This window comes from Oncorhynchus mykiss, chromosome 18 (genome assembly GCF_057628025.1).
Source record: "Oncorhynchus mykiss isolate SJ-2025 chromosome 18, ASM5762802v1, whole genome shotgun sequence".
NCBI classification, from domain to species: domain Eukaryota; kingdom Metazoa; phylum Chordata; class Actinopteri; order Salmoniformes; family Salmonidae; genus Oncorhynchus; species Oncorhynchus mykiss.
In genome coordinates this window covers 1,747,118-1,774,485 of record NC_143039.1, presented here as the reverse complement: position 1 = coordinate 1,774,485, position 27,368 = coordinate 1,747,118, and the positions used below count along the sequence as shown (strand labels likewise).

The following is a 27,368-nucleotide window of genomic DNA, read 5'->3' as shown; positions in this document are numbered from 1 at the left end:
GGAACATTGCTGTGGAGACTTGCTTTCATTCAGCCACAAGAGCATTAGTGAGGTCGGGTACTGAGGTGGGCGATTAGTCCTGGCTCGCAGTCTGCTTTCCAATTCATCCCAAAGGTGTTCGATGGGGTTGAGGTCAGGGCTCTGTGCAGGCCAGTCAAGTTCTTCCACACCAATCTCGACAAACCATTTCTGTATGGACCTCGCTTTGTGCACAGGGGCATTGTCATGCTGAAACAGGAAAGGGCCTTCCCCAAACTGTTGCCACAAAGTTGGAAGCACAGAATCGTCTAGAATGTCATTGTCTGCTGTAGTGTTAAGATTTCCCTTCACTGGAACTAAGGGGCCAAAACCATTATTCCTCCTCCACCAAACTTTACGGTTGGCACTATGCATTCAGGCTCGTAGCCTTCTCCTGGCATCCACCAAACCCAGATTCATTCGTCGGACTGCCAGATGGTGAAGCGTGATTCATCACTCCAAAGAATGTGTTTCCACTGCTCCAGAGTCCAATGGCGGTGAGCTTTAAACCACTCCAGCCGACGATTGGCATTGCGCATGGTGATCTTAGACTTGTGTGCAGCTGCTCGGCCATGGAAACCCATTTCATTTAATTTGGGTTAAATCGGTTTGACACAGTTCAGTTGAATAAATTCAGTTGAATAACTGACTTAGGTATCCCCCTTTCCCAGTTTGGAACTCTGTTGTGAGTTCTGGAACTTTCCACTTCACAATAGAGGCAATTACAGTTGACCCGGGGCAGAAATGTGACAAACTGACTTGTTGGAAAGGTGGCATTCTATGACGGTGCCACGTTGAAAGTCACTGAGCTCTTCAGTAAAGCCATTCTACTGCCAATGTTTGTCTATGGAGATTGCATGTCTGTGTGCTCGATTTTATACACCTGTCAACAACGGTTGTGGCTGAAATAGCCAAATTCATTAATTTGATGGGGTGTCCACATACTTTTGTATATAGTGTTCCAGTCAAAAGTTTGGACACGCCTAATTCATTCAATGGGTTTTTCTTTATTTTTGTTATTTTCTACATTGTGAAGACATCAAAACTATGAAATAACACATATGGAATCATGTAGTAACCAAAATAGTGTTAAACAAATTAAAATACTTTTTATATTTTAGTTTCTTCCACGTAGCCACCCTTTTCTTTGATGACAGCTTTTCACACTCTTGACATTCTCTCAACCAGCTTCACCCGGAATTATTTTACAACAGTCTTGAAGGAGTTCCCACATATGCTGAGCACTTGTTCGCTGCTTTTAATTCACTCTGCGGTCCAACTCATCTCAAACCATCTCAAGTGGGTTGAGGTCGGGGGATTGTGGAGGCCAGGTCATCTGATGCAGCGCTCCATCACTCTCCTCCTTGGTCAAATAGCCCTTACACAGCCGGGAGGTGTGTTGGGTCATTGTCCTGTTGAAAAACAAATTATAGTCCCACTAAGAGCAAACCAGATGGGTTGATGTATTGCAGCAGAATGCTGTGGGAGCCATGCTGGTTAAATATGCATTGAATTCTAAATAAACCACTGACACTGTCACCAGCAAAGCACCATCACACCTCCTCCTCCATGCTTCACGGTGGGAACCACACATGCAGAGATCATTCGTTCAACTACTCTGCATCTCACGAAGACACAGCGCTTGGAACCAAACATCTCATATTTGGACTCATCAGACCGAAGGACATGTTTCCACCGGTCTAAGGTCCATTGCTCGTGTTTCTTGGTCCAAGCAAGTCTCTTCTTCTTATTGATGTCTTTTAGTAGTGGCTTATTTGCAGCAATTCGACCATGAAGGTCTGATTCACACAGTCTCCTCTGAACAGTGAAGCAGTGAAGCATTTATTTGGGCTAATGAACTTATCCTCTGCAGCAGAGGGAACTCTAATGAACGTATCCTCTGCAGCAGAGGTAACACTGGGTCTTCCTTTCCTGTGGCGGTCCTCATGAGAGTCAGTTTCATCACAGCGCAAGATGTTTTGCAACTGCACTTGAAGAAACTTTCAAAGTTCTTGAAATGTTCCGTATTGGCTGACCTTCATGTCTTAAAATAATGATGGACTGTCGTTTCTCTTTGCTTATTTGAGCTGTTCTTGCCATAATATGGACTTGGTCTTTTACCAAATAGGGATATCTTCTGTATACCACCCCTACCTTGTCACAACACACCTGATTGGTTCAAACGCATTAAGAAGAAAAGACATTCCACAATTTAACAAAGCACACCTGTTAATTGAAATGCATTCCAGGTGACTACCTCATTAAGCTGGTTGAGAGAATGCCAAGAGTGTGCAAAGCTGTCATCAAGGCAAAGGATGGCTACAATCAGGTATAATATAATGGTTTTTCCACAGAGACCACTACAAGACAGAGTACGAGAATAAACTTGCTGAGGAGCTGGAGAACATTCGCCTGAAGACCAGCCAGGAGATCGACAGCCTGCAGAGGACCTCAAAGGAGATGTACGAGAGAGAGAACAGGTGAGATTATAGAGATGTACGAGAGAGAGAACAGGTGAGATTATAGAGATGTACCAGAGAGAGAGAGAGAGAGAGAACAGGTGAGATTATAGAGATGTACCAGAGAGAGAGAGAGAGAACAGGTGAGATTATAGAGATGTACCAGAGAGAGAGAGAGAGAGAGAACAGGTGAGATTATAGAGATGTACCAGAGAGAGAACAGGTGAGATTATAGAGATGTACCAGAGAGAGAACAGGTGAGATTATAGAGATGTACCAGAGAGAGAACAGGTGAGCTTATAGAGATGTACCAGAGAGAGAACAGGTGAGATTATAGAGATGGACCAGAGAGAGAGAACAGGTGAGATTATAGAGATGTACCAGAGAGAGAGAACAGGTGAGATTATAGAGATGTACCAGAGAGAGAGAGAGAGAGAGAGAACAGGTGAGATTATAGAGATGTACCAGAGAGAGAGAACAGGTGAGATTATAGAGATGTACCAGAGAGAGAACAGGTGAGATTATAGAGATGTACGAGAGAGAGAACAGGTGAGATTATAGAGATGTACCAGAGAGAGAACAGGTGAGATTATAGAGATGTACCAGAGAGAGAACAGGTGAGATTATAGAGATGTAACAGAGAGAAAACAGGTGAGATTATAGAGATGTACCAGAGAGAGAACAGGTGAGATTATAGAGATGGACCAGAGAGAGAACAGGTGAGATTATAGAGATGGACCAGAGAGAGAACAGGTGAGATTATAGAGATGTAACAGAGAGAGAACAGGTGAGATTATAGATATGTAACAGAGAGAGAACGGGTGAGATTATAGAGATGTACGAGAGAGAGAACAGGTGAGATTATAGAGATGTACCAGAGAGAGAACAGGTGAGATTATAGAGATGTAACAGAGAGAGAACAGGTGAGATTATAGAGATGTACCAGAGAGAGAACAGGTGAGATTATAGAGATGTACGAGAGAGAGAACAGGTGAGATTATAGAGATGTACCAGAGAGAGAGAGAGAGAGAGAACAGGTGGGATTATAGAGATGTACCAGAGAGAGAGAACAGGTGAGATTATAGAGATGAACAGGTGAGATTATAGAGATGAACAGGTGAGATTATAGAGATGTCCCAGAGAGAGAGAGAGAGAGAGAACAGGTGAGATTATAGAGATGTCCCAGAGAGAGAGAACAGGTGAGATTATAGAGATGTCCCAGAGAGAGAGAGAACAGGTGAGATTATAGAGATGTCCCAGAGAGAGAGAGAGAGAACAGGTGAGATTATAGAGATGTACCAGAGAGAGAGAGAGAACAAGTGAGATTATAGAGATGAACAGGTGAGATTATAGAGATGTCCCAGAGAGAGAGAGAGAGAGAGAACTGGTGAGATTATAGAGATGTCCCAGAGAGAGAGAGAGAGAACAGGTGAGATTATAGAGATGTACCAGAGAGAGAGAGAGAGAGAGAGAACAGGTGAGATTATAGAGATGAACAGGTGAGATTATAGAGATGAACAGGTGAGATTATAGAGATGCCGCCCGTGTCCTCTAGAGGGAACTCTTTCACTGTGTTCTGAATACAGTACTGTACTTCACTCAGACCATGTATTCAGATATTCAACAAATTGTGTGATTCAGTGCCCCTAAAAATGCACCTTATTCCCTATTTAGTGCCCTTGTCGAAAGTAGTGCGCTATGCACCCTATTCGATAGTGCACTACTTTTGACTAGGACCCATAGGTACCATTTGAGACAGTTTGATTGGGAGACTATTAATTTTTTGTATTTTTTTTTACTTGAAGTCGATTGTTTGTTAATTCTGTTTTAATTCTTACTGCTTCTGTCTGTCCTCTAGGAACCTCCGTGAGACGCGGGACAACGCAGTGCTGGAGAAGGACAGAGCGACGACGGCAGAGAGAGAGACACAGGCCAGATACGACCAGCTACTAGAACAGTAAGAGACACAGGCCAGATACGACCAGCTACTAGAACAGTAAGAGAGAGAGACCAGGAACTACCAGCTAATAGAACAGTAAGAGAGAGACACAGGCCAGATACGACCAGCTACTAGAACAGTAAGAGAGAGAGACCAGGAACTACCAGCTAATAGAACAGTAAGAGAGAGAGAGACCAGATACTACCAGCTACTAGAACAGTAAGAGAGAGAGACCAGGAACTACCAGCTAATAGAACAGTAAGAGAGAGAGAGACCAGATACTACCAGCTACTAGAACAGTAAGAGAGAGAGACCAGATACTACCGGCTACTAGAACAGTAAGAGAGAGAGACCAGATACTACCATCTACTAGAACAGTTAGAGAGAGAGAGACCAGGAACTACCAGCTAATAGAACAGTAAGAGAGAGAGAGACCAGATACTACCAGCTACTAGAACAGTAAGAGAGAGAGACCAGATACTACCGGCTACTAGAACAGTAAGAGAGAGAGACCAGATACTACCATCTACTAGAACAGTAAGAGAGAGAGACCAGATACTACCATCTACTAGAACAGTAAGAGAGAGAGACCAGATACTACCATCTACTAGAACAGTAAGAGAGAGAGAGACCAGATACTACCAGCTACTAGAACAGTAAGAGAGAGAGACCAGATACTACCAGCTACTAGAACAGTAAGAGAGAGAGAGACCAGATACTACCAGCTACTAGAACAGTTAGAGAGAGAGAGAGACCAGATACTACCAGCTACTAGAACAGTTAGAGAGAGGGAGACCAGATACGACCAGCTACTAGAACAGTTAGAGAGAGAGAGACCAGATACTACCAGCTACTAGAACAGTTAGAGAGAGAGAGAGACCAGATACTACCAGCTACTAGAACAGTAAGAGAGAGAGAGACCAGATACTACCAGCTACTAGAACAGTAAGAGAGAGAGAGACCAGATACTACCAGCTACTAGAACAGTAAGAGAGAGAGAGAGACCAGATACTACCAGCTACTAGAACAGTAAGAGAGAGAGAGAGACCAGATACTACCAGCTACTAGAACAGTAAGAGAGAGAGAGAGAGACCAGATACTACCAGCTACTAGAACAGTAAGAGAGAGAGAGAGACCAGATACTACCAGCTACTAGAACAGTAAGAGAGAGAGAGAGACCAGATACTACCAGCTACTAGAACAGTAAGAGAGAGAGAGAGACCAGATACTACCAGCTACTAGAACAGTAAGAGAGAGAGAGAGACCAGATACTACCAGCTACTAGAACAGTAAGAGAGAGAGACCAGATACTACCAGCTACTAGAACAGTAAGGGAGAGAGACCAGATACTACCAGCTACTAGAACAGTAAGAGAGAGAGACCAGATACTACCAGCTACTAGAACAGTAAGAGAGAGAGAGACCAGATACTACCATCTACTAGAACAGTTAGAGACAGAGAGACCAGATACTACCAGCTAATAGAACAGTAAGAGAGAGACCAGGAACTACCAGCTAATAGAACAGTAAGAGAGAGAGAGACCAGATACTACCAGCTACTAGAACAGTAAGAGAGAGAGAGAGACCAGATACGACCAGCTACTAGAACAGTAAGAGAGAGAGAGACCAGATACTACCAGCTACTAGAACAGTAAGAGAGAGAGAGACCAGATACTACCAGCTACTAGAACAGTAAGAGAGAGAGAGACCAGATACTACCAGCTACTAGAACAGTAAGAGAGAGAGAGACCAGATACTACCAGCTACTAGAACAGTAAGAGAGAGAGACCAGATACTACCAGCTACTAGAACAGTAAGAGAGAGAGAGACCAGATACTACCAGCTACTAGAACAGTAAGAGAGAGAGACCAGCCTGGTTCCAATACAATAGTTAGTGTGCCGGTTTAGATTCAGTTTTGCCCTTTTCGACTAAAACGACTAAATTCATGTTGAAGGGGGTGGATGGTCTGAACCAGCACTCTCTGAGACACTTGATACATACAGGCCCTGGTCTATATATATACAGAACAAGAAACACAACATGCTGCCATTTCAAAGATTTTACTGAGTGACAGTTCATATAAGGACATCGGTCATTTGTAATAAATGTATTTGGCCCTCATCTATGGATTTCACATGTCTGGAAGTAGAGATATGCTCAATGAGTGAGGAGAGATATGCTCAATGAGTGAGTAGAGATATGCTCAATGAGTTGACATTACTGTTGAGTAGAGATATGCTCAATGAGTTGACATGTCTGGGAGTAGAGATATGCTCAATGAGTGACATGACTGGGTGTAGAGATATGCTCAATGAGTGACATGACTGGGTGTAGAGATATGCTCAATGAGTGACATGTCTGGGAGTAGAGATATGCTCAATGAGTTGACATGACTGGGAGTAGAGATATGCTCAATGAGTGACATGTCTGGGAGTAGAGATATGCTCAATGAGTGACATGACTGGGAGTAGAGATATGCTCAATGAGTTGACATGACTGGGAGTAGAGATATGCTCAATGAGTTGACATGTCTGGGAGTAGAGATATGCTCAATGAGTTGACATGTCTGGGAGTAGAGATATGCTCAATGAGTTGACATGACTGGGAGTAGAGATATGCTCAATGAGTGACATGTCTGGGAGTAGAGATATGCTCAATGAGTTGACATGACTGGGAGTAGAGATATGCTCAATGAGTGACATGTCTGGGAGTAGAGATATGCTCAATGAGTTGACATGACTGTTGAGTAGAGATATGCTCAATGAGTGACATGTCTGGGAGTAGAGATATGCTCAATGAGTTGACATGACTGTTGAGTAGAGATATGCTCAATGCGTTGACATGTCTGTGAGTAGAGATATGCTCAATGAGTTGACATGACTGGGAGTAGAGATATGCTCAATGAGTGACATGTCTGGGAGTAGAGATATGCTCAATGAGTTGACATGACTGGGAGTAGAGATATGCTCAATGAGTTGACATGTCTGTTGAGTAGAGATATGCTCAATGAGTGACATGACTGGGAGTAGAGATATGCTCAATGAGTGACATGACTGGGAGTAGAGATATGCTCAATGAGTTGACATGTCTGTTGAGTACGCAGGCCATGGAAGTCTTCATGTTTAGCCTCTGAGAATGTTATATAAATGTTATACATTGCGACAGGTGGCCGGCCGTGCCTTATCAGGTTGAGACATGAGGTGATGGCGGCGGATGAACGGCACGACAACGGGGCCTCAGGATCTCGCCACGGTATCTCTGTGCGCATTCAAATCGCCACCTATAAAATATAACAGTGTTCGTTGTCCGTAGCCCATCACCGTAACCCCACCGCCACCACGGGCCGCTCTGTTCCACAACGTTGACGTCAGCAAACCACACCAAGACGTTCACGTGGTCTGCAGTTGTGAGGCCGGTTTGACGTACTTCCAAATTCTCTAAAATGACGTTGTCGGCAGCTTGTGGTGGAGAAATTAACTTGAAATTCTCTGGCAACAGCTCTGGTGAACATTCCTGCCGTCAGCATGCTAAGTGCACGCTCCCTCAAAACCACTGTCGTCTGTGGGCGTTGTGTTGTGTGACGACAACTGCACATTTTAAAGTGGCCTTTTTGTTGTCCCCCAGCACAAGGCGCACCTGTGTAACGATCATGCTGTTTTAATCAGCGTCTTGATAGGCCACACCTGTCAGGTGAGAGAATTAAGCTTCTTGTGCGTAATGGAACATTTCTGTGATCTTTTATTTCAGCTCATGAAACACGGGACCAACACTTTATAACGTTGCTTTTCAATCAAAATGTATTTGTCAAATGCTCCCGAATACAACAGGTGTAGTAGACCTCACAGGGAAATGCTGAATACAACAGGTGTAGTAGACCTCACAGTGAAATGCTGAATACAACAGGTGTAGTAGACCTCACAGTGAAATGCTGAATACAACAGGTGTAGTAGACCTTACAGTGAAATGCTGAATACAACAGGTGTAGTAGACCTCACAGTGAAATGCTGAATACAACAGGTGTAGTAGACCTCACAGTGAAATGCTGAATACAACAGGTGTAGTAGACCTCACAGTGAAATGCTGAATACAACAGGTGTAGTAGACCTTACAGTGAAATGCTGAATACAACAGGTGTAGTAGACCTCACAGTGAAATGCTGAATACAACAGGTGTAGTAGACCTTACAGTGAAATGCTGAATACAACAGGTGTAGTAGACCTCACAGTGAAATGCTGAATACAACAGGTGTAGAAGACCTCACAGTGAAATGCTGAATACAACAGGTGTAGTAGACCTCACAGTGAAATGTTGAATACAACAGGTGTAGTAGACCTCACAGTGAAATGCTGAATACAACAGGTGTAGTAGACCTTACAGTGAAATGCTGAATACAACAGGTGTAGTAGACCTCACAGTGAAATGCTGAATACAACAGGTGTAGTAGACCTTACAGTGAAATGCTGAATACAACAGGTGTAGTAGACCTTACAGTCAAATGCTGAATACAACAGGTGTAGTAGACCTGACAGTGAAATGCTGAATACAACAGGTGTAGTAGACCTTACAGTGAAATGCTGACTACAACAGGTGTAGTAGACCTCACAGTGAAATGCTGAATACAACAGGTGTAGTAGACCTCACAGTGAAATGCTGAATACAACAGGTGTAGTAGACCTCACAGTGAAATGCTGAATACAACAGGTGTAGTAGACCTTACAGTGAAATGCTGAATACAACAGGTGTAGTAGACCTTACAGTGAAATGCTGAATACAACAGGTGTAGTAGACCTCACAGTGAAATGCTGAATACAACAGGTGTAGTAGACCTTACAGTGAAATGCTGAATACAACAGGTGTAGTAGACCTTACAGTGAAATGCTGAATACAACAGGTGTAGTAGACCTTACAGTGAAATGCTGAATACAACAGGTGTAGTAGACCTTACAGTGAAATGCTGAATACAACAGGTGTAGTAGACCTTACAGTGAAATGCTGAATACAACAGGTGTAGTAGACCTCACAGTGAAATGCTGAATACAACAGGTGTAGTAGACCTCACAGTGAAATGCTGAATACAACAGGTGTAGTAGACCTTACAGTGAAATGCTGAATACAACAGGTGTAGTAGACCTTACAGTGAAATGCTGAATACAACAGGTGTAGTAGACCTCACAGTGAAATGCTGAATACAACAGGTGTAGTAGACCTTACAGTGAAATGCTGAATACAACAGGTGTAGTAGACCTCATAGTGAAATGCTGAATACAACAGGTGTAGTAGACCTCACAGTGAAATGCTGAATACAACAGGTGTAGTAGACCTCACAGTGAAATGCTGAATACAACAGGTGTAGTAGACATCACAGTGAAATGCTGAATACAACAGGTGTAGTAGACCTTACAGTGAAATGCTGAATACAACAGGTGTAGTAGACCTTACAGTGAAATGCTGAATACAACAGGTGTAGTAGACCTCACAGTGAAATGCTGAATACAACAGGTGTAGTAGACCTCACAGTGAAATGCTGAATACAACAGGTTTAGACCTCACAGTGAAATACTGAATACAACAGGTGTAGTAGACCTCACAGTGAAATGCTGAATACAACAGGTGTAGTAGACCTCACAGTGAAAAGCTGAATACAACAGGTGTAGGTAGACCTCACAGTGAAATGTTGAATACAACAGGTGTAGTAGACCTCCCAGTGAAATGCTGAATACAACAGGTGTAGTAGACCTTACAGTGAAATGCTGAATACAACAGGTGTAGTAGACCTTACAGTGAAATGCCGAATACAACAGGTGTAGTAGACCTTACAGTGAAATGCTGAATACAACAGGTGTAGTAGACTTTACAGTGAAATGCCGAATACAACAGGTGTAGTAGACCTTACAGTGAAATGCTGAATACAACAGGTGTAGTAGACCTTACAGTGAAATGCTGAATACAACAGGTGTAGTAGACCTTACAGTGAAATGCTGAATACAACAGGTGTAGTAGACCTTACAGTGAAATGCTGAATACAACAGGTGTAGTAGACCTCACAGTGAAATGCTGAATACAACAGGTGTAGTAGACCTCACAGTGAAATGCTGAATACAACAGGTGTAGTAGACCTTACAGTGAAATGCTGAATACAACAGGTGTAGTAGACCTTACAGTGAAATGCTGAATACAACAGGTGTAGTAGACCTTACAGTGAAATGCTGAATACAACAGGTGTAGTAGACCTCACAGTGAAATGCTGAATACAACAGGTGTAGTAGACCTCACAGTGAAATGCTGAATACAACAGGTGTAGTAGACCTCACAGTGAAATGCTGAATACAACAGGTGTAGTAGACCTCACAGTGAAATGCTGAATACAACAGGTGTAGTAGACCTCACAGTGAAATGCTGAATACAACAGGTGTAGTAGACCTCACAGTGAAATGCTGAATACAACAGGTGTAGTAGACCTCACAGTGAAATGCTGAATACAACAGGTTTAGACCTCACAGTGAAATGCTGAATACAACAGGTGTAGTAGACCTTACAGTGAAATGCTGAATACAACAGGTGTAGGTAGACCTCACAGTGAAATGCTGAATACAACAGGTGTAGGTAGACCTCACAGTGAAATGCTGAATACAACAGGTGTAGGTAGACCTCACAGTGAAATGCTGAATACAACAGGTGTAGGTAGACCTTACAGTGAAATGCTGAATACAACAGCAGGAAAATAACAATAGCCAGACTATATACAGGCAGTAACTATATACAGGCAGTAACTATATACAGGCAGTAACTATATACAGGCAGTACCTATATACAGGCAGTAACTATACAGGCAGTAACTATATACAGGCAGTAACTATATACAGGCAGTAACTATATACAGGCAGTAACTATATACAGGCAGTACCTATATACAGGCAGTACCTATATACAGGCAGTAACTATATACAGGCAGTAACTATATACAGGCAGTAACTATATACAGGCAGTAACTATATACAGGCAGTAACTATATACAGGCAGTAACTATATACAGGCAGTAACTATATACAGGCAGTAACTATATACAGGCAGTATCTATATACAGGCAGTAACTATATACAGGCAGTAACTATATACAGGCAGTATCTATATACAGGCAGTAACTATATACAGGCAGTAACTATATACAGGCAGTATCTATATACAGGCAGTAACTATATACAGGCAGTAACTATATACAGGCAGTATCTATATACAGGCAGTAACTATATACAGGCAGTAACTATATACAGGCAGTATCTATATACAGGCAGTAACTATATACAGGCAGTAACTATATACAGGCAGTAACTATATACAGGCAGTAACTATATACAGGCAGTAACTATATACAGGCAGTATCTATATACAGGCAGTAACTATATACAGGCAGTATCTATATACAGGCAGTAACTATATACAGGCAGTAACAATATACAGGCAGTAACTATATACAGGCAGTAACTATATACAGGCAGCAGTAACTATATACAGGCAGTAACTATATACAGGCAGTATCTATATACAGGCAGTAACTATATACAGGCAGTATCTATATACAGGCAGTATCTATATACAGGCAGTAACTATATACAGGCAGTAACTATATACAGGCAGTAACTATATACAGGCAGTAACTATATACAGGCAGTAACTATATACAGGCAGTACCTATATACAGGCAGTAACTATATACAGGCAGTACCTATATACAGGCAGTACCTATATACAGGCAGTAACTATATACAGGCAGTAACTATATACAGGCAGTAACTATATACAGGCAGTAACTATATACAGGCAGTAACTATATACAGGCAGTAACTATATACAGGCAGTAACTATATACAGGCAGTAACTATATACAGGCAGTATCTATATACAGGCAGTAACTATATACAGGCAGTAACAATATACAGGCAGTAACTATATACAGGCAGTAACTATATACAGGCAGCAGTAACTATATACAGGCAGTAACTATATACAGGCAGTACCTATATACAGGCAGTAACTATATACAGGCAGTAACTATATACAGGCAGTATCTATATACAGGCAGTAACTATATACAGGCAGTATCTATATACAGGCAGTAACTATATACAGGCAGTATCTATATACAGGCAGTATCTATATACAGGCAGTAACTATATACAGGCAGTAACTATATACAGGCAGTAACTATATACAGGCAGTAACTATATACAGGCAGTAACTATATACAGGCAGTACCTATATACAGGCAGTAACTATATACAGGCAGTAGCTATATACAGGCAGTAACTATATACAGGCAGTAACTATATACAGGCAGTAACTATATACAGGCAGTACCTATATACAGGCAGTAACTATATACAGGCAGTAGCTATATACAGGCAGTACCTATATACAGGCAGTAACTATATACAGGCAGTAACTATATACAGGCAGTACCTATATACAGGCAGTAACTATATACAGGCAGTAACTATATACAGGCAGTAACTATATACAGGCAGTAACTATATACAGGCAGTAACTATATACAGGCAGTACCGGTACAGAGTCCATGTTTATATTTATATTAGGTTATATTTTAGTTCAGGTTAGTTTAAGTTACTAAAGCTACTTTTATGATACCCTGTTAACATGTTTGTTCCTTCCTGAGGACATAACTAGGGAGCACTTCAAAGGTGTATCATTATGTACGTAATAACTCGTCTAACTGGATTCCACTGAGATGTCTGTCTCGACATCATGGGTGTCATGATTATCAGCTTGACCTTTACATGTTGGGGAGAACACCTGGTTGTGTTGTGCTTTCTCTGACTGGTTGCCTGGCTGACTGACTGGTTGACTGACTGGTTGACTGACTGGTTGACTGACTGGCTGGCTGGCTGACTGGCTGGTTGACTGACTGGATGGTTGACTGACTGACTGACTGGTTGACTGACTGACTGGCTGGTTGGCTGGCTGGTTGACTGACTGGCTGGTTGACTGACTGACTGGTTGACTGACTGACTGGCTGGTTGACTGACTGACTGGTTGACTGAGTGACTGGCTGGTTGACTGACTGGCTGGCTGGTTGACTGACTGACTGGTTGGTTGACTGACTGGCTGGTTGACTGACTGACTGGTTGACTGACTGACTGACTGGCTGGTTGACTGACTGACTGGTTGACTGACTGACTGGTTGACTGACTGACTGACTGACTGGCTGGTTGACTGACTGACTGGCCGGTTGACTGACTGAGTGGCTGGTTGACTGGCTGGCTGGTTGACTGACTGGCTGGTTGACTGGCTGGTTGACTGGCTGGCTGGTTGACTGACTGACTGGTTGACTGACTGGCTGGTTGACTGACTGGCTGGTTGACTGGCTGGCTGACTGACTGAGTGGTTAATTATGTTTAATTAAAGGGTGTTCATATGGAAGTACAGTCAGTCAACTGGCGTCACAGCCTCGTTATGAACAAACGTCTAGCTACAGCTTCACTATGAACAAACGTTTAGCTACAGCTTCACTGAACAAACGTCTAGCTACAGCTTCACTATGAACAAACGTTTAGCTACAGCTTCACTATGAACAAACATCTAGCTACAGCTTCACTATGAACAAACGTTTAGCTACAGCTTCACTGAACAAACGTTTAGCTACAGCTTCACTGAACAAACGTTTAGCTACAGCTTCACTGAACAAACGTTTAGCTACAGCTTCACTATGAACAAACGTTTAGCTACAGCTTCACTATGAACAAACGTTTAGCTACAGCTTCACTGAACAAACGTTTAGCTACAGCTTCACTATGAACAAACTAGCTACAGCTTCACTATGATCAAACGTTTAGCTACAGCTTCGCTATGAACAAACGTTTAGCTACAGCTTCACTATGAACAAACGTCTAGCTACAGCCTCGGTGTGAACAAACGTCTAGCTACAGCTTCACTATGAACAAACGTTTAGCTACAGCTTCACTATGAACAAACGTCTAGCTACAGCTTCACTATGAACAAACGTTTAGCTACAGCTTCACTGTGAACAAACGTTTAGCTACAGCTTCGCTATGAACAAACGTCTAGCTACAGCTTCACTATGAACAAACGTTTAGCTACAGCTTCACTATGAACAAACGTTTAGCTACAGCTTGAAGGTGAATAACATTTATGATTTACGAGGAAGTTAGTTTCACAATGTTCGGTAACATTTGATGGTTTCTCCAGTGTAATATCCCAGTACTTTAGAGGTCTCTACAATATATAGAGGTTGTTTGTTGGTTTCTCCAGTGTAATATCCCAGTACTTTAGAGGTCTCTACAATATATAGATGTTGTTTGTTGGTTTCTCCAGTGTAATATCCCAGTACTTTAGAGATCTCTGCAATATATAGATGTTGTTTGATGGTTTCCCCAGTACTTTAGAGATCTCTACAATATATAGATGTTGTTTGTTGGTTTCTCCAGTGTAATATCCCAGTACTTTAGAGGTCTCTACAATATATAGATGTTGTTTGTTGGTTTCTCCAGTACTTTAGAGGTCTCTACAATATATAGATGTTGTTTGATGGTTTCTCCAGTACTTTAGAGGTCTCTACAATATATAGATGTTGTTTGATGGTTTCTCCAGTACTTTAGAGGTCTCTACAATATATAGATGTTGTTTGTTGGTTTCTCCAGTACTTTAGAGGTCTCTACAATATATAGATGTTGTTTGATGGTTTCTCCAGTGTAATATCCAGTACTTTAGAGATCTCTACAATATATAGATGTTGTTTGTTGGTTTCTCCAGTACTTTAGAGGTCTCTACAATATATAGAGGTTGTTTGTTGGTTTCTCCAGTGTAATATCCCAGTACTTTAGAGATCTCTACAATATATAGATGTTGTTTGTTGGTTTCTCCAGTACTTTAGAGATCTCTACAATATATATATGTTGTTTGTTGGTTTCTCCAGTGTAATATCCCAGTACTTTAGAGGTCTCTACAATATATAGATGTTGTTTGTTGGTTTCTCCAGTATAATATCCCAGTACTTTAGAGATCTCTACAATATATAGATGTTGTTTGTTGGTTTCTCCAGTACTTTAGAGATCTCTACAATATATAGATGTTGTTTGTTGGTTTCTCCAGTACTTTAGAGATCTCTACAATATATATATGTTGTTTGTTGGTTTCTCCAGTGTAATATCCCAGTACTTTAGAGGTCTCTACAATATATAGATGTTGTTTGTTGGTTTCTCCAGTACTTTAGAGGTCTCTACAATATATAGATGTTGTTTGATGGTTTCTCCAGTGTAATATCCAGTACTTTAGAGATCTCTACAATATATAGATGTTGTTTGTTGGTTTCTCCAGTACTTTAGAGGTCTCTACAATATATAGAGGTTGTTTGTTGGTTTCTCCAGTGTAATATCCCAGTACTTTAGAGATCTCTACAATATATAGATGTTGTTTGTTGGTTTCTCCAGTACTTTAGAGATCTCTACAATATATATATGTTGTTTGTTGGTTTCTCCAGTGTAATATCCCAGTACTTTAGAGGTCTCTACAATATATAGATGTTGTTTGTTGGTTTCTCCAGTATAATATCCCAGTACTTTAGAGATCTCTACAATATATAGATGTTGTTTGTTGGTTTCTCCAGTACTTTAGAGATCTCTACAATATATAGATGTTGTTTGTTGGTTTCTCCAGTACTTTAGAGATCTCTACAATATATATATGTTGTTTGTTGGTTTCTCCAGTGTAATATCCCAGTACTTTAGAGGTCTCTACAATATATAGATGTTGTTTGTTGGTTTCTCCAGTACTTTAGAGGTCTCTACAATATATAGATGTTGTTTGATGGTTTCTCCAGTACTTTAGAGGTCTCTACAATATATAGATGTTGTTTGATGGTTTCTCCAGTGTAATATCCCAGTACTTTAGAGGTCTCTACAATATATAGATGTTGTTTGATGGTTTCTCCAGTACTTTAGAGATCTCTACAATATATAGATGTTGTTTGTTGGTTTCTCCAGTGTAATATCCCAGTACTTTAGAGGTCTCTACAATTATATAGATGTTGTTTGTTGGTTTCTCCAGTACTTTAGAGATCTCTACAATATATAGATGTTGTTTGATGGTTTCTCCAGTACTTTAGAGGTCTCTACAATATATAGATGTTGTTTGATGGTTTCTCCAGTGTAATATCCCAGTACTTTAGAGGTCTCTACAATATATAGATGTTGTTTGATGGTTTCTCCAGTACTTTAGAGGTCTCTACAATATATAGATGTTGTTTGATGGTTTCTCCAGTGTAATATCCCAGTACTTAAAAAAAAAGATATATATATTTCACCTTTATTTAACCAGGTAGGCTAGTTGAGAACACCTTTATTTAACCAGGTAGGCTAGTTGAGAACAACTGCGACCTGACCAAGATAAAGCAAAGCAGTTCGACACATACAACGACACAGAGTTACACAAGGAGTAAAACAAACATACAGTCAATAATACAGTATAAACAAGTCTATATACGATGTGAGCAAATGAGGTGAGAAGGGAGGTAAAGGCAAAAAAAGGCCATGGTGGCAAAGTAAATACAATATAGCAAGTAAAACACTGGAATGGTAGATTTGCAGTGGAAGAATGTGCAAAGTAGAAATAAAAATAATGGGGTGCAAAGGAGCTAAATAAATTAATAAATTAAATACAGTAGGGAAAGAGGTAGTTGTTTGGGCTAAATTATAGATGGGCTATGTACAGGTGCAGTAATCTGTGAGCTGCTCTGACAGCTGGTGATTAAAGCTAGTGAGGGAGATATGAGTCTCCAGCTTCAGTGATTTTTGCAGTTCGTTCCAGTCAGCGGCAGCAGAGAACTGGAAGGAAAGACGACCAAAGGCGGAATTGGCTTTGGGGGTGACCAATGAGATATACCTGCTGGAGCGCGTGCTACGAGTGGGTGCTGCTATGGTGACCAGTGAGCTGAGATAAGGGGGGACTTTACCTAGAAGGGTCTTGTAGATGACCTGGAGCCAGTGGGTTTGGCGACGAGTATGAAGCAAGGGCCAACCAACGAGAGCGTACAGGTCGCAATGGTGGATAGTGTATGGGGCTTTGGTGACAAAACGGATGGCACTGTGATAGACTGCATCCAATTAGCTGAGTAGAGTGTTGGAGGCTATTTTATAGATGACATCGCCGAAGTCAAGGATCGGTAGGATGGTCAGTTTTACGAGGGTATGTTTGGCAGCATGAGTGAAGGAGGCTTTGTTGTGAAATAGGAAGCCAATTCTAGATTTAATTTTGGATTCGAGATGCTTAATGTGAGACTGGAAGGAGAGTTTACAGCCTAGCCAGACACCCAGGTATTTGTAGTTGTCCACATATTCTAAGTCAGAACCGTCCAGAGTGGTGATGCTGGATGGGCGAGCAGGTGCGGGCAGTGATCGGTTTAGTTTTACTAGCGTTTAAGAGCAGTGGATTTATCGGTGGTGACAGTGTTCAGAGGTCTCCTTCACAGGTCTCCTTCACAGGTCTCCTTCACAGGTCTCCTTTCACAGGTCTCCTTCACAGGTCTCCTGAAACTGCTCCAGTCACATTTCATCCCTGTAGCCTGGGGGAGCTCCTCGTACAACGGTCCTCTTCCTGTTGACATCATGTGTCCACATAGTGACCCACGAATAATGATACATACATTCTGTCTTCTCTACATGTCAAGCTGCCGTTGATAGACGTTGATAAGGATGGGTGTCATAGTAACAGTAATGGTCAGTGTGATGGGTGTCACGGTAACTATGGACGTCACGGTAACAGTAATGGTCAGTGTGATGGGTGTCACGGTAACTATGGACGTCACGGTAACAGTATTGGTCAGTGTGATGGGTGTCACGGTAACTATGGGCGTCACTAAAACAGTAATGGTCAGTGTGATGGGTGTCACGGTAACTATGGACGTCACGGTAACAGTAATGGTCAGTGTGATGGGTGTCACGGTAACTATGGACGTCACGGTAACAGTATTGGTCAGTGTGATGGGTGTCACGGTAACTATGGACGTCACGGTAACAGTATTGGTCAGTGTGATGGGTGTCACGGTAACAGTAATGGTCAGTGTGATGGGTGTCACGGTAACTATGGACGTCACGGTAACAGTATTGGTCAGTGTGATGGGTGTCACGGTAACTATGGACGTCACGGTAACAGTAATGGTCAGTGTTCAAATCCCAATGTTTTATTTGACTTTTTGAGTGTGAAGACCCCCACCCCCCGTGTAGATCAATGACATATTTCTCCCTGGTTGTTGTAGATCCTAATGGCAGTATTTAGGTCCCAGCTACTGTATCTCAGGCCTGGTTTCCCTAGTCCTCCTCCCCAGCAGAGCAGTAGTGATCTCAGAGGGATGTAGGACTGTCACTGAGCTAGTCCCAGTGCTGCGTGCCACACATTCCTCCGTACATTCCTGTAGGTCCTGTACAGCAGCTGGCCGTCCCCCTGTTGTTCTGCTGGGGGCATGGAGCTCCCAGTCCCTTCAACCACCCCCCTCACGGCTCCCATTCACCCAGGCAGCAGGCACTTGTTGTGGGGCCAACAACGACAGATGCTGCGCCAGCAGCCCAGCCCCCCTATCACACAATGTACGACATCCCGCTATTCTGGGATAAGGAAAGATAAGGACATGTTTGATATCTATGGTGTCAACACATTTCTGTACATGCTGGCACCATACCGGGTCTCTAGTGTCAGTGGTTCCAGTCCTCCAGAACCCATTATATACTGGGTCTCTAATGTCAGTGGTTCCAGTCCTCCAGAACCCCCAACAGAACCCATTATATACCGGGTCTCTATTGTCAGTGGTTCCAGTCCTCCAGAACCCCCAACAGAACACATTATATACTGGGTCTCTAGTGTCAGTGGTTCCAGTCCTCCAGAACCCCCAACAGAACACATTATATACCGGGTCTCTAATGCCAGTGGTTCCAGTCCTCCAGAACCCCTAACAGAACCCATTATATACTGGGTCTCTAATGTCAGTGGTTCCAGTCCTCCAGAACCCCCAACAGAACACATTATATACTGGGTCTCTAATGTCAGTGGTTCCAGTCCTCCAGAACCCCTAACAGAACACATTATATACTGGGTCTCTAATGTCAGTGGTTCCAGTCCTCCAGAACCCATTATATACTGGGTCTCTAATGTCAGTGGTTCCAGTCCTCCAGAACCCCTAACAGAACCCATTATATACTGGGTCTCTAATGTCAGTGGTTCCAGTCCTCCAGAACCCCTAACAGAACACATTATATACTGGGTCTCTAGTGTCAGTGGTTCCAGTCCTCCAGAACCCCTAACAGAACCCATTATATACTGGGTCTCTAATGTCAGTGGTTCCAGTCCTCCAGAACCCCCAACAGAACACATTATATACTGGGTCTCTAATGTCAGTGGTTCCAGTCCTCCAGAACCCCTAACAGAACCCATTATATACTGGGTCTCTAATGTCAGTGGTTCCAGTCCTCCAGAACCCCTAACAGAACACATTATATACTGGGTCTCTAATGTCAGTGGTTCCAGTCCTCCAGAACCCCTAACAGAACACATTATATACTGGGTCTCTAATGTCAGTGGTTCCAGTCCTCCAGAACCCCTAACAGAACCCATTATATACTGGGTCTCTAATGTCAGTGGTTCCAGTCCTCCAGAACCCCTAACAGAACACATTATATACTGGGTCTCTAATGTCAGTGGTTCCAGTCCTCCAGAACCCCTAACAGAACCCATTATATACTGGGTCTCTAATGTCAGTGGTTCCAGTCCTCCAGAACCCCTAACAGAACACATTATATACTGGGTCTCTAATGTCAGTGGTTCCAGTCCTCCAGAACCCCCAACAGAACACATTATATACTGGGTCTCTAATGCCAGTGGTTCCAGTCCTCCAGAACCCCCAACAGAACACATTATATACTGGGTCTCTGTCAGTGGTTCCAGTCCTCCAGAACCCCCAACAGAACACATTATATACTGGGTCTCTAATGTCAGTGGTTCCAGTCCTCCAGAACCCCCAACAGAACACATTATATACTGGGTCTCTAATGTCAGTGGTTCCAGTCCTCCAGAACCCCCAACAGAACACATTATATACTGGGTCTCTAATGTCAGTGGTTCCAGTCCTCCAGAACCCCCAACAGAACACATTATATACTGGGTCTCTAATGTCAGTGGTTCCAGTCCTCCAGAACCCCCAACAGAACACATTATATACTGGGTCTCTAATGTCAGAGGTGTCCAACTCCAACACTGATATGATTTGGTAATAATTCCAGTGTATTAAGCAACAGTGATGTGGTTTTCAGTGGAAGTATTCTCCTTCCCCGCAGGCCAACACCTGCCTTTTCACCTGCCTTTTCACCTGCATTTTCACTATGCCACAAACAGACAGACTTCTTCTATGGTGGTTCGACATTATGGCCCAGTATTGATACAGTAACACTAGAGAAAGGCTTGGCGGACAGACACAATGGTTTATTACCGTGTTACAGTAACACTAGAGAAAGGCTTGGCGGACAGACACAATGGTTTATTACCGTGTTACAGTAACACTAGAGAAAGGCTTGGCGGACAGACACAATGGTTTATTACCGTGTTACAGTAACACTAGAGAAATGCCACTGGTTCGAATCCCTGACCACGTGGAACATCTGCCACTGTGCCCTAGAGCAAGGCACTTCACCTTTAATAGCTCCCGTAAGTCAATGGTTTATTACCGTGTTAATGCCACTGGTTCGAATCCCTGACCACGTGAAACATCTGCCACTGTGCCCTTGAGCAAGGCACTTCACCTTTAATAGCTCCCGTAAGTCAATGGTTTATTACCGTGTTACAGTAACACTAGAGAAATGCCACTGGTTCGAATCCCTGACCACGTGAAACATCTGCCACTGTGCCCTTGAGCAAGGCACTTCACCTTTAATAGCTCCCGTAAGTCAATGGTTTATTACCGTGTTACAGTAACACTAGAGAAATGCCACTGGTTCGAATCCCTGACCACGTGGAACATCTGCCACTGTGCCCTAGAGCAAGGCACTTCACCTTAATAGCTCCCGTAAGTCAATGGTTTATTACCGTGTTAATGCCACTGGTTCGAATCCCTGACCACGTGGAACATCTGCCACTGTGCCCTTGAGCAAGGCACTTCACCTTAATAGCTCCCGTAAGTCAATGGTTTATTACCGTGTTAATGCCACTGGTTCGAATCCCTGACCACGTGGAACATCTGCCACTGTGCCCTAGAGCAAGGCACTTCACCTTAATAGCTCCCGTAAGTCAATGGTTTATTACCGTGTTAATGCCACTGGTTCGAATCCCTGACCACGTGGAACATCTGCCACTGTGCCCTAGAGCAAGGCACTTCACCTTTAATAGCTCCCGTAAGTCAATGGTTTATTACCGTGTTAATGCCACTGGTTCGAATCCCTGACCACGTGAAACATCTGCCACTGTGCCCTTGAGCAAGGCACTTCACCTTTAATAGCTCCTGTAAGTCAATGGTTTATTACCGTGTTACAGTAACACTAGAGAAATGCCACTGGTTCAAATCCCTGACCACGTGGAACATCTGCCACTGTGCCCTAGAGCAAGGCACTTCACCTTTAATAGCTCCAGTAAGTCAATGGTTTATTACCGTGTTACAGTAACACTAGAGAAATGCCACTGGTTCGAATCCCTGACCACGTGGAACATCTGCCACTGTGCCCTAGAGCAAGGCACTTCACCTTTAATAGCTCCCGTAAGTCAATGGTTTATTACCGTGTTACAGTAACACTAGAGAAATGCCACTGGTTCGAATCCCTGACCACATCTACCACTGTGCCCTAGAGCAAGGCACTTCACCGTAAGTCTTCTACACCTCTGGAAAGTTTTCAGACCCCTTGATTTCTTTTTGCACCTTTTGTTTCCTGTTCAGTCTAATTCTAAAATTGATTAAACATTTTTTTTTTTACCTCGTCAATCTTATTTTTTTAACCTTTATTTAACTAGGCCAGTCAGTTTAAGAACAAATTCTAATTTACAATGACGGCCCTAGGAACAAGTGGTTAACTGGTCTAGGAACAGTGGGGTTAACTGGTCTAGGAACAGTGGGTTAACTGGTCTAGGAACAGTGGGGTTAACTGGTCTAGGAACAGTGGGTTAACTGGTCTAGGAACAGTGGGGTTAACTGGTCTAGGAACAGTGGGGTTAACTGGTCTAGGAACAGTGGGTTAACTGGTCTAGGAACAGTGGGGTTAACTGGTCTAGGAACAGTGGGTTAACTGGTCTAGGAACAGTGGGGTTAACTGGTCTAGGAACAGTGGGGTTAACTGGTCTAGGAACAGTGGGTTAACGACAGATGTGTACCTTGTCAGCTCAGGGATTCGAACTTGCGACCTTTCGGTTACTAGTCCAACGCTCTAACCACTAGGATACCTAGCCGCCAATCTACACACCATACAATACAACACACAATACCCCATATTGACGAAGTGGGAACAGGTTTTTTAGCCATTTTTGCAAATGTATTAAAAATAACTACAAAATAAGTATTCAGACCCGTTGCTATGAGACCTGACATTGAGCTCAGGTGCATCCTGTTTCCATTGATCATCCTTGAGGTGTTTCTACAACTTGATTGGAGTCCACCTGTGGTAAATTCAATAAGATTGGACATGATTTGGAAAGGCACACACCTGTCTATATAAGGTCCCACAGTTGACAGTGCATGTCAGAGCAAAAACCAAGCCATGAGGTCGAAGGAATTGTCTGTAGAGCTCCGAGACAGGATTGTGTCGAGGCACAGATCTGGGGAAGGGTAACAAAAAAGTTTGGCAGCATTAAAGGTCCCGAAGAACGCCGTGGCCTCCATCATTTTTAATGGAAGATGTTTGGATCCACCAAGACTGTCTCTGCAGCCCTCCGCCAATTAGGCCTTTATGGTAAAGTGGCCAAACGGAAGCCACTCCTCAGTAAAAGGCACATGACAGCCCGCTTGGAGTTTGCCAAAAGGCACCTAAAGGACTCTCAGTTCATGAGAAACAAGATTCTCTGGTCTGATGAAACCAAGATGAAACTCTTTGGCCTGAATGCCAAGCGTCACGCCTGGAGGAAACTTGGCACCGTCCCTACGGTGAATCATGGTGGTTGAGGGGGATGTTTTTCATTGGCAGGGGACCTGGAGACTAGTCAGGATGGAGGGAAAGATAAACAGAGAGATCCTTGATGAAGACCTTCTCCAGAGCGCTCAGGACCTCAGACTGGGGCGAAGGTTCACCTTCCAACAGGACAATGATCTTAAGCACACAGCCAAGACAACGCAGGAGTGGCTTCGGGACAAGTCTCTGAATGTCGTTCAGTGGCCAGGCCAGAGCCCGGACTTGAACCTGATCAAACATCTCTGGAGAGACCTGAAAATAGCTGTGCAGCGACACTCGCCATCTAACCTGACAGAGCTTGAGAGGATCTGCAGAGAAGAATGGTAGAAACTCCCCAAATACAGGTGTGCCAAGCTTGTAGCGTCATACCCAAGAAGACTCGAGGCTGTAATCACTGCCAAAGGTGCTTCAACAAAGTACTAAGTAAAGGGTCTGAATACTTATGTAAATGTGATAACATTTTTTTTTTTTTTAAAGAAAGAAATTTGCCAAAATGTCAACACATGTTCTTGCTTAATCATTACGGGGTATTATGTGCAGATTGACGTAACAAAATGTGGGAAAAGTCCAGGGGTCTGAATACTTTCCGAATGCACTGTAAATTACTCAAATATATTTACATAAATGAATACATTAAACAACAGGATTTTTCTTTCTTCTACCAGGCAATTTTCCAGCGCTAATTAGATGTGGGCTAACGGAAACCCTGGAGCGTGTAGTGAGCCCGTGTGAGAGGTGCCATATGCCCTGTCCGGACTTGCCTATGCGGCCACCAGAAACTCAGGAGTAAAACAGGAAACTGGTGACTCCCCTCCACAGCTAGTCTCTCTGCGTCAGCCTCAAACAGAGTACAATACGAACTGACGGTCTGATTGAGAAACAACAGTTTATACAGTTGACGTAGGAAGTTTATACATACACCTTAGTCAAATACGTTTTAACTCAGTTTTTCCACAATTCCTGACATTTTAATCCTAGTAAAAAAAAATCCCTGTTTTAGGTCAGTTAGGATCACCACTTTATTTAAAGAATGTGAAATGTCTGAATAATAGTAGAGAGAATGATTTATTTCAGATTGTATTTCTTTCATCACATTCCCAGTGGGTCAGAAGTTTACATACAATCAATTAGTATTTGGTAGCATTGCCTTTAAATTGTTTCTTTTGGGTCAAACGTTTCGGGTAGCCTTCTACAAGCTTCCCACAATAGGTTGGGTGAATTTTGGCCCATTCCTCCTGACAGAGCTGGTGTAACTGAGTCAGGTTTGTAGGCTTCCTTGCTCACACTTTTTCAGTTCTGCCCACACATTTTCTACAGGATTGAGGTCAGGGCTTTGTGATGGCCACTCCAATACCTTGACTTTGTTGCCATTTTGCCACAACTTTGGAAGTATGCTTGGGGTCATAACATCTAGTTACACAGCAGCGCCGACGCAGAACAGGAAGCCAGTTCATAGTAGCAGGAAGTGGCAGCAGGATGAGTGAGCAGACTCAGTCGGCTAAAATAGACCCAATCAGGCAGGTGTGATTTGTTCCTAGCCTTGTCTAATTGGTGCCATCTCAGCTGATGCGTCAGCCTGAAGCAGGGCATTTGGGTTTCCCCTCTGAACAGGCCCAGTTTCATATCTTACACCCACCAGTCAGATTGAGAAACAACAGTTTCATCGATCAACATGAGTCAAATCAATATCACGTTATCGTGTTTATTATGTTGTTAAATATGGAATCATTTCCTGTCTAGTATCACTGCAGGTGGTTTGTAGTCAGTGATAAATATGGAACCATTTCCTGTCTAGTATCACTGCAGGTGGTTTGTAGTCAGTGATAAATATGGAACCATTTCCTGTCTAGTATCACTGCAGGTGGTTTGTAGTCAGTGATAAATATGGAACCATTTCCTGTCCAGTATCACTGCAGGTGGTTTGTAGTCAGTGATAAAATACGGAACCATTTCCTGTCCAGTATCACTGCAGGTGGTTTGTAGTCAGTGATAAATATGGAACCATTTCCTGTCTAGTATCACTGCAGGTGGTTTGTCGTCAGTGATAAATATGGAACCATTTCCTGTCCAGTATCACTGCAGGTGGTTTGTAGTCAGTGATAAATATGGAACCATTTCCTGTCCAGTAACACTGCAGGTGGTTTGTCGTCAGTGATAAATATGGAACCATTTCCTGTCCAGTATCACTGCAGGTGGTTTGTAGTCAGTGATAAATGTGGAAGCATTTCCTGTCCAGTATCACTGCAGGTGGTTTGTAGTCAGTGATAAATGTGGAACCATTTCCTGTCCAGTATCACTGCAGGTGGTTTGTCGTCAGTGATAAATATGGAACCATTTCCTGTCCAGTATCACTGCAGGTGGTTTGTAGTCAGTGATAAATGTGGAACCATTTCCTGTCCAGTATCACTGCAGGTGGTTTGAAGTCAGTGATAAATATGGAACCATTTCCTGTCCAGTATCACTGCAGGTGGTTTGTAGTCAGTGATACACAAGGCCAATAGAACATAGAGTAAGGAGACCTCTACTCTCTCTATCCCAACTTAACACACGTGTTTAACTGAACAGCCCCCATGCAAGATTCACTGGGAAGAGTTCATGTGTCTTGTCTCTGGATAAGAACTCAAATGTAGAAGTGTCTCTGTGTGTCCCCAGGTTAAATATATATAACTGTGTCCCCAGGTTAAATATATATAACTGTGTGTCCCCAGGTTAAATATATATAACTGTGTGTGTCCCCAGGTTAAATATATATAACTGTGTGTGTCCCCAGGTTAAATATATATAACTGTGTGTGTCCCCAGGTTAAATATATATAACTGTGTGTGTCCCCAGGTTAAATATATATAACTGTGTGTGTCCCCAGGTTAAATATATATAACTGTGTGTGTCCCCAGGTTAAATATATATAACTGTGTGTCCCCAGGTTAAATATATATAACTGTGTGTGTCCCCAGGTTAAATATATATAACTGTGTGTGTCCCCAGGTTAAATATATATAACTGTGTGTGTCCCCAGGTTAAATATATATAACTGTGTCCCCAGGTTAAATATATATAACTGTGTGTCCCCAGGTTAAATATAAATAACTGTGTGTGTGTCCCCAGGTTAAATATATATAACTGTGTCCCCAGGTTAAATATATATAACTGTGTGTCCCCAGGTTAAATATATATAACTGTGTGTCCCCAGGTTAAATATATATAACTGTGTGTCCCCAGGTTAAATATATATAACTGTGTGTGTCCCCATGTTAAATATATATAACTGTGTGTGTCCCCAGGTTAAATATATATAACTGTGTGTCCCCAGGTTAAATATATATAACTGTGTCCCCAGGTTAAATATATATAACTGTGTGTCCCCAGGTTAAATATATATAACTGTGTCCCCAGGTTAAATATATATAACTGTGTGTCCCCAGGTTAAATATATATAACTGTGTCCCCAGGTTAAATATATATAACTGTGTCCCCAGGTTAAATATATATAACTGTGTCCCCAGGTTAAATATATATAACTGTGTGTCCCCAGGTTAAATATATATAGCTGTGTGTGTGTCCCCAGGTTAAATATATATAACTGTGTGTGTCCCCAGGTTAAATATATATAACTGTGTGTCCCCAGGTTAAATATATATAACTGTGTGTGTCCCCAGGTTAAATATATATAACTGTGTCCCCAGGTTAAATATATATAACTGTGTGTGTCCTCAGGTTAAATATATATAACTGTGTGTGTCCCCAGGTTAAATATAAATAACTGTGTGTGTGTCCCCAGGTTAAATATATATA

At 42.5% G+C, this 27,368-nt stretch overlaps 1 protein-coding gene across 3 annotated transcripts in view; it reads left to right on the top strand.

Moving 5' to 3' along the window:
- The window catches only part of LOC149975343 (progesterone-induced-blocking factor 1-like), a 65,812-nt gene that overhangs the window by 9,833 nt on the left and 28,611 nt on the right, over positions 1-27,368 (top strand). For all 3 annotated transcript variants that reach the window (XR_016488223.1, XM_090206913.1, XM_090206914.1), the window contains exons 8-9: positions 2,373-2,498; positions 4,336-4,434. Coding sequence is in view for 2 of the 3 variants with exons in the window: in XM_090206913.1 (XP_090063039.1) it covers positions 2,373-2,498; positions 4,336-4,434 (225 nt within the window). In the remaining variant the exon portion in view is untranslated. The remainder of the gene's footprint in view (positions 1-2,372; positions 2,499-4,335; positions 4,435-27,368) is intronic.